Source organism: Fukomys damarensis, unplaced genomic scaffold, assembly GCF_012274545.1.
Source record: "Fukomys damarensis isolate Sample0158 unplaced genomic scaffold, DMR_v1.0_HiC HiC_scaffold_30, whole genome shotgun sequence".
NCBI classification, from domain to species: domain Eukaryota; kingdom Metazoa; phylum Chordata; class Mammalia; order Rodentia; family Bathyergidae; genus Fukomys; species Fukomys damarensis.
Window position 1 is genome coordinate 46,804,109 of NW_022900942.1, and position 9,056 is coordinate 46,813,164.

The window sequence follows — 9,056 nt, forward strand, 5'->3', positions numbered from 1 at the left end:
GGCGCTGAGGCGGGGTCCCGGCCTCCTCTGCCCTGCTGTCTCTCTGCCCGGGCCGAGCTGGGACGCCAGCCATGGAGGAGACGCCGCCCCCGCCTCTGGGATGCAACAAGCCGCACCTAGAGCAGTTGACCCTTGGCATCACCCGCATCCTAGGTGAGTGGGGCCGGAGGGCATTGTGCACGGGCAAAGGGATGTGGTATAGAAGAAAGGCGAATGGCGGCTTGGATGCTGCGACGCTGGACTTTGAATATGGGTGGGCATGGGCGACCTGGGTGCGTGAGTAGGCCGGGGAAGGGTTTGCTGGCAGAGTTGGGAAGCCCGAACTTTCTCTCCTCTCATCCCCACTTGAGTGAGGATCCACCCCGGGGATAGAAAGGATGGGCAAAGACCTGCGAAGGGGACGCAGCGAGCACCTGGCAATTAGGAGGTCGGGCCTTTCAAAGGGCGTTCTCAGCCAAGGCAGCGTGCATGAAACTTCCCAGCCCAAGGACTGCCAAGAGCCTCCGTGTCCAGCACCTGAACTGCTCAGAGTCAGGCTTGCATTACTGTAGAGATTAGCTGGTTTTTTGTTTGTTTGTTTTTGTTTTTTAACAAATGTGTATGTTAGACTCTGGGACTGTAAAGATACAAAAGAGAAAACTAGGTCTCTAGCAGCATGAAAAGAAGTCAGCAGTTATCATTGCTCACAGGTTTTACAGCGTTTCTGAGAAATTAAGGAACATGTCCCAGAGAATATGAGGTTGAATTTTGAAATAAAAGTTAGCTAGCAAACCAAAGAGGAGAAAGGCTGTCTATGCAGGCTGAAAAGCATGCTTCAGTGTGTAGCCATCACAATTATAATAAAATCCAAATTTCTTTACCGTGACCCTCCCTCCCTGTTATGTTCTGTTTTCATCTGTTTTCACTGTTTTGACTTCGGTGGCCATCTTGTTGTTAAGACTAACCTTAAACACACTGAGATCATTTCTGCTTCAAGCCCTTTGCAGTTTGCTTGGCTTACCACCCGGAATTATCTTCACAGTGTCTCCCAAAACAAATTATCATTACCTCAGAGGTGCCTTCCTAGAATACAATTCTAGCATCTCTCCTACTCTTTTCTTGTCCTACTTGATTTTAATCTTAGCAGCGCTTACAACTACTGCATTTGAAAGTATGTATTTGGTTGCTATTTAGATTTGTCTCTGTTCTATAATAGAAGTCCAAGACCAGGTGTGATTCATCCTAGGAATGCATGGTTTCATATTTGAAAATCAATTTATGTAAAACAAGCTGTTAATAGACTAAAAGACAAAAACCTCCTAATTGTCTCAATAGGTGCAGAAAAAGCACTGACAAAATCCAAAATCTTTTGGTGATAATTTTTAAAAAACTTAAATAGACTGTTCTCATCCTAATAGAGCTGCTTAACCATTCAAAACGGCGGCCAAAAGGCCTCTCCCTCTTGAGAGCTTCACTCTATTTCTTTGAGTATGTACTTTAAAGATTCTGCCTAATAAATTTCTTTATGCCTTTCACTAATGCATACCAAGAATTCTTTTTCAGTGATAGAAGCCAACAAACCCGCAACTTGCCCCATATGTGGGGTGAGTCAAGACTTCCCATCCCCACTTTGAGACCTGCCTGGACCCTGTCCAGTGACATTTCCTTTGGCAGTCCAGCCACAGGAGATAAGCAAGGCATCAAGACTACAATTTTGACTTCTCTAGCCCTTAGTCAAGCTGATGCTCATCTGTGCTATTATTAAAACATAATGTGTGGCCAGGGATTTAGCTCAGTGGTTCCGTGGCCTGCCTTGCAAGCGCAAGGACCTGAGTTCAATCCCCGGTACCCCCCGCCAAAAAAAACCCAAAATCCTAAAATATAATGTGTACATGTTCCTGACAACTCTGCAAATGTGTCTTCTGCATTATGAGACCTACATCCAAAAGTTATTGCCATGTCAGATTCTGCCTTAACTTTCAGTGACACGCTGGTTACAACCCTGTTTTGCTTTGTCTCCTTTAGGTCAGAATGAGATTTTTTTCTTCTGGCTATATAGGGTCAACACCCACTTATCAGTCTGAAGCAGCAGTACTTCAGCCTTTCTGCAACCCCTATGAATAAAGGATCAAAGTCTGGGGAGGGGATAATGAAGTTGGATAAATTAAAAAGGAGACAAGGAACTTGTAATATTTAAAGTGTACTTTTTAAGAAAACCTGTAGGTTTGTGACAAATATTATTCAAGCTTTTTTTTCCTTCCAGGAAAAATTCCTAAGGGCCTTAAAGACAGTGAGCCTATAAACTAGGCTCTGTGCATGTGACTTTCACCAGTAAAGTGCAGTCCCTCTTACCAACCTCATCTGTAAACGTGCTTCCTCTTACCAGCCTCCATCCTCAGAAAGCCTAAGAGAACAGTGTGTCTCTGCTTCAAATGTAAATTGACTGCATTTTAACCCACGAGATGGGCAGAACCTGACAGACACTAGAATATACCTGGTAGCCCATTTTAGATGAGATGAGGCGCGTTCAGGGTGTTATGGCCGTAGACATGGTAGCCCATTTTAGGAATACCCACAAGTCTCCACAAATAAACCTGGCTTAAGGCAACAGGGTGCCTCTCTACCACTTGAGGCCAGCACACTATTTCTTTGAGTGTGTACTTTTAAAAATCTGCCTAAGTCTCTTCATCTCTTTAAAAATTAGCAAAAAAAGAACAAACAAAAACTGTCACTTGTCTCCAACACCACACCAGGCTTGATGATTCAGTAAGAGGAATACAGGATATGGGAGATGGTCATACTCATGGCTGTGCCACAGTAAGGATAAAAAGCAAAATTAACTGAAGTAAAGGTGCACGTGGAAAAATCAAGGAAACCAGGTACAAGGTAGGTTCTCTCAGTGAACCTACATGGAACATACTTAAATCATATAGCAATGTGTTCTGACAATGTATATGAAATGTCTACCTAGGAAGCTTACTTGAGTCAAGGAGTCAAGACCTTTATTAGAAATCAGTCATATAGCATTTTTTTTTACCTAGCATGTACCAAAATTCCAGAATACCTAAAGAAAAATAGGTATTCAGCAAAAAACAGATTATTTGCACTAACAGGCACAGTGAGTCCTTATCAGAGAATAATGGGACTCTTCCTGAGATCCAACTTTGCAGATGCTACCAACAGCCAGCCTGACAAGTTTTTAAAGGATTGTGGTGTCAGGCTTACTATGTTTGATCTTTTCTGCTTAAGAATGTATGGTTATAGTGATTCGTGCATACCCATCTTTTATTCTGTTTATAAAACAGAATTAAGATGTGTTTTGTGTATGTACCAATTCCCCACAAGGAATATAATCATGTACTGCAAATGTACTAATAAAAAATCAAAAGTAAATGAGTAACTTCTAGCCACCAAAAAAACAAAATAATTCACTGTTATCACTTCTATTCAACATTGTATCAGGAGTTCTAGCCAGAGCCATTAGGAAGTAAAATAAGATGTCTGAATTGGAATAAACAAAGGAAAGATCATCTCTACTTACAAATGATATGCGCATGTATATTAAAAAAAAAAACTCTTAAGGAATTCACACAAGAGGAAGAAAACCGAAACTTTAGCAAAGATAAAGCAAGTCCAAATCTAAAGGAATAAAATAGAAATAAGTTAGCATGATTTGTGCACTGAAATCAAAGATAAACACACACACACACATATATACATATATACATATATATTATGTTTGTATGTATTCGGTTGTTTTGTTTTTTGAGACAGGGTTTCACTATGTAATTCAGCTGGCCTTGAACTCACTATATAGCCCAAACTGGCCTTGAACTCAAGGTGATCCCTCCTGCCTTAGCCTCCTGAGTGCTGGGATTTTAGGTGTATGCTACCACACCCAGCTGTGGAATATATTAAGGATCAAAGTAAATGAGAAGCTATCCTGTGTTTATTTAAATGAAGAGTTATCATTAAAATCCACAACTAATTCCCAAACTGACCTACACATCTGGGATCTCCAAATAGTATCAGAATCTCAACTATCTCTTTTGCAAAAATTGACAATCAATTCTAAAATTAACATGGAAATGCAAGAGATCTTAAATAGTCAAAACGATTTTGGAAAAAAAAAGGGAGGATCAGGGCCAGGGTTTTAGCTCAGTGGTTCCAGCACCTGCCTTGCAAGTGCAAGGACCCAAGTTCAACCCCCAGTACCAAAAAAAAAAAAGGAACTCTCCTTTTACTTTCACTCACACCTTCCCCATTTCAAAATTTACTATATTTGAGGGGTTGAAAAAGTTTAGGACTTGAATAGTGGAGATAGTTGCACAATACCAAATTCTTGATACTACTGGTCTGTATGCTTGAAAAATGGTCAAAGCAGTAAATTTTATGTTGTGTATTTTGCTGCAATGAAGTAATTGGCTTGAAAGCTACATTAGTATTTAGAGAGTCAGTGGCATTATACAGAAATGTAGTTCAATAGAATAGTCTTGAAATGTAAAAAATTATCACTTTTAGGTCCATTGATTTTTGATAAGAATATCAAGACTAATGAGGAAAAAATAATCTTTTCAACAGATGGTGCTGTGGCAACTGGATAGATAACCACATATAAAAGAATGAAATTGGACTTTTACCTCAAACCATATATAAAAATTAACTCTAAATGTATATTAGACCTAAATGTAGTAGGTAAAACTATAACACTCTTAGAAGAAAACATGAGGCTTATATTAGTTTTTAAGTGATCATGGATTAGGCAGTATTCTTAGATATGACTCTAAAAGCACAAAGAAAAGAATAAATGATAGTTCAGGAAAATTTTAAAATGTGCTCTAAGGGATACCATCAAGAAATATCAAAATAGGAGAGAATATTTGTAAATCATATATGAAAAATGACTCATACATGAAATCCATAAAGAACTCTTGAAATTCAACAATAAAGGACAAATCCAGTTTAGAAGAATCTGAATTGACATTTTTCCAGTAAAGATATATAAAGACAAATAATAAAAAAGGTGATCATTATAAGTATTAGGAAAATAGAGATGAAAATCACCATAAGATACCACTTCAAACCTAGTAGAATGACCAGCCAGAAAGACATGATAAATATTGGAAATTGGAACCAATCATAGACTGCTGGTGGGAATGTAAAATAGTTCAGAAACTTTAAGATTTTGGTAATTCCTCAAAAGGTTAAACAGTTACTACATCACTCAACAGTTTCACTCATAAGAAAATTGAAAATGTTTATACACAAATACTTGTACACAAATATTAGCATTATTTTTTTATAGTTGAATGGAAATAATTCAGTTGTTCAACTGATGAATGGATATGCAAAATATATGTTCATGTAATACAAAATTATTCAAACAAAAAGGAAAGATTATTGACAGTAGTATAAAATGGATGAAACTTGAGAACAAAGTGAAAGAATACAGCTGTAAAACTGTATGTCCATATGTATGATTCCATCTATGTGAAATGTCCAGAATAGGAAAATAAAAAAATATCACAAGTAGATTAATAGTTGCCAGAGTCTGGTGAGAAAAAAAAGTGTGGGGAGTGACTGCTAATAGGAATGAGGTTTCTTTTTTGAAGTAAGAATACATTAAATACCACTGATTCATACACTAATTAAAGGGTAAACTTTGTGGTATGTAAATTATGTTTCACTAAAACTTAAAAAAGGTATTCTCAAAACAAGAATTCTTGCTCAAAACCTCAGAATTGTGAAGCTAATGTAATATGTCTTTGATATGTTAAGTGGCAAAAGGGATATTATATAGATGAGACCAGTCACAAAACACTTTAAAACATGCTGTTAACAAAACATTAGATTCAAAAAATGAAAAACATTTTTTATGCTATTGCTTACTCAAAGATGAGTGAGACCACATGACAGGGAATACAGTAGTATCTTGGTACTTACTGTAATTGGTTCCAAGCGTAATAAATACCAAAAATGAAGAGTATCAAACAGATTTCTTAGCTGGAAAGTGTAGCTGGTCCCAAGGCATTCCACACTGGTAAGTTCTAGCATTCAAGTATAGTACTGAACAAACTATAGGAGAAAGCTGTCACATCAGGATTTGTCAAGTATCAAACTTGGTGCGTTTCAAAGCAGTCAAGTACCAAGGTGAGACTGTACAAGTGTCTCTGGAAGCTCAGACTGGCCCCAACTGACAGTAACTAGAGACCTCACTCCTACAGCCCTAACAAATTCTGTCCAAAACAGGAGTGGGCTTACAAGATGACCTCAAGCTCCAAATGTAAACAGAACAGCTGATAGTTGAGCATTGTGAGAAGCTGGTAGGTCAGTGATTTCAGCTTGAGAGGAATAATCAGTCATGCTGTGCCAGGCCTCTGAGCTCCATAACAGACCTAATGAAAAGGTTAAAGCTGGTAATTCATGGTAATTGTTTAGCAATAGAAAACCAATGCGTTCTCCCTTTGAATAGTCTTATCTAGCCACAAAATATCTAAGTTATATTTTCTCCTCTGGCTCATAAAAACTTACATCTTTCATCCAAAGCCTCATATTTTTGTCTGGCTTTGTGGCCACAGCTCTTAATTTATGTAAATGACAACTTCCGGCCTTTCCCATCTTGGCAAGTCACCTTCTCTGAGCTCACAAACCCCAACTATTTGTGTTTGTCAGCATTCTTTGTGGCAAACCATAGGATGCATTCTAGATTAAAGCTAGAAATTCACTTTAGCTAGGTAAGGCAGAAAGGGGTTAATTAAGGGCCATTAGCCTACAAAATCATTGGGAGAGCCAAGGAAAGCAAACTATAATGAGAACTTTAATGCATAAAAGAGATGTTAAGTAGGAAATACATACAGCTTAATGTAAAAAAGCTGGGTGATTAGAAAATTGCTGTTGTACTGCAACACCCAACCCTGTGAGGTCAAAACACCTCTAAAATTATGCTTGTAAGAAGAGCCAGTCTTTCCATTTGCCTTCTACCTCACCTGCTTCTTTTTCCAAATTTTTTGAGAGTAGGTTCTTTAACTCTGGTCCCTGTGGTCAGTATCACCTAGTTTAATGCATGATTATATGTTATCTTGAAGTATTCATGTTTTTACATTTTTTTAAAGTAACAATACATTTCTTGAGACAGTATCTTCTACTTAAATTCTTAATATTTGGCCATAATTTCCTGAAGATAACATATCAGGTCCTCATTAAGTACTGTAGATGTTGCTGACTCAGACTTTTTTGACTTAAAGCATGTTCTGGTTATCTATTACATAGCAGCTTGGAACAATGACTAACTCTCCTAGTTCTGTGGATTAACTGGGTTTAGCTAGGGTTCTGCTAATTTTCAACCTCTCAACTATTTGTAGTTAGATAGCATCTGGGACTAGAATTATGTGATGGCCTCTGTAGTCACATGTCTGGCTCTCTCAGCGCTCCTCAATATGGCTTCTCTCAGAACAGTAGCTTTAATTTATTATGTAATGGCTTGGGACTCAGAGGAAAGGGGAAATTGCCAGCTCTATAGAAGTTTTAAGTCCAACACTAGCACAGCATATATCCTTACCATATTTTATTGGTCAGAGGAGTTTGAGGCTAACTTCAAATTAAAGGGTGTGGAGAAACAGACTTCACCTCTCAATGGAGAAATGGAATGGGCATATGAGGAAGGAAGAAGTTGATAGCAGCCAACTTCGGAATAAACTACTAGAGAGAATAATTGTGCGTGTGTGTGTGTGTGTGTGTGTGTGTGTCCTCTTATACACTAGAGTGCTCTGAAGGTGGGACCGGACATCAGTATGTAACCAGCTGGATCATTGGAAAAGAATTCTGTATTCTGAACTAGTGCACATGAGGTAGTAAGTTGCTAAGACTGATGAAAGCTAGACTACATTTCCATAGAATAATTTCTAAAGAGCTAAGCCAGGGAATGTGCAGCAACATTTGCACATAACTTTTTCTCCATTAAACCTATCCTTGAGTGTCAGAGAACTGACTTTGTGGCTTAACCTCTGAGCCTTAATGTTCTTATCAGTAACATGATGGGCTGGGAATGTAGCTCAGTGATAGAATACTTCTCTGGCATACACAAGGCTCTAGGTTCAAGCGCCAGCACTACATACATACATACATATATCTTACTGTCTGATTATTCACTGTCTTGGCTTTAGTAGAACAATGTCAAATGGAACCAATCTTGAAGGGACAGATAGCATCTCCCATCTTTAATCAGGGACATAGCAAAGATTCATCCAAACCTAATGGCTTGATGCTCCAAGTGTTTTTTCACAAGAGCACTTTGCTTCCTATGTCTTACAGAGAATATTAAACACAAGGTAAAAAAATTTTGTGTGTAATTATCTAGTACTTTTCATTTTTCCAAAGCACTTTTATTGCTGCTTCTCCCACCAAGGGATGAAATACTCTATTTTACTGAAGGCAAAAAGGAGTGAAGATTCATTTCAGACAACAATTCAATATATAAAGACCAGATCAGGTGGATTTAAAAATTCTTAATTGTTATATTGCTGAACCCCAAGATATGAATGTTCTAGTAACTTAGAGGAAACTTTATATGCATAGAAATTGTACTGTGTAATCAGAATCCATTAACCATATAAAACTAGAAGTCTGCAATATTTCTAGAGAGTTTTTAAATTAATAAATTTTCTTTACAGTTGCCTAGGCCTCCTAGTAAATAACCAATATACAGATCAATGTAAAATATAATTAAGTACAAACATACACAGGGCAGAACCTGCATGAGATTAAATAGGTGTATCAGGAAAATCAGAGATTAGTGTGAGCTGAAGTAATGACAGTAGGAGGTAGAACTTGAAGCTAGCCTTAAGTAGGAGTAAGACTTGGGTAGATAGAAACATGAGATCATATGGGTATATGTATTAGGAACAGGGTACAGCATAACTAAATATGAGTACAGATTTGGGTTTTGAGAAGTTGCAGGAATTGACACAATAAGGAAACAGACACTATTGAAGCATAGGATTTGGGCTATGGAAGAAAGTAAATCGAGCAAATATAGTAAATCCTGTCTTCCAGAAAAAAAAAAAAAAAAGGAGACCTAA

General features: G+C 37.8%; 1 protein-coding gene across 1 annotated transcript in view; it reads left to right on the forward strand.

The window, feature by feature from the left end:
- The first annotated feature begins 6 nt into the window (after positions 1-6).
- Tpgs2 (tubulin polyglutamylase complex subunit 2) overlaps positions 7-9,056 on the forward strand; it is a 31,565-nt gene continuing 22,515 nt past the window's right edge. The window contains exon 1 of the mRNA XM_010638034.2: positions 7-153. Within this exon, the coding sequence (XP_010636336.1) occupies positions 72-153 (82 nt within the window). The 5' untranslated portion in view covers positions 7-71. The remainder of the gene's footprint in view (positions 154-9,056) is intronic.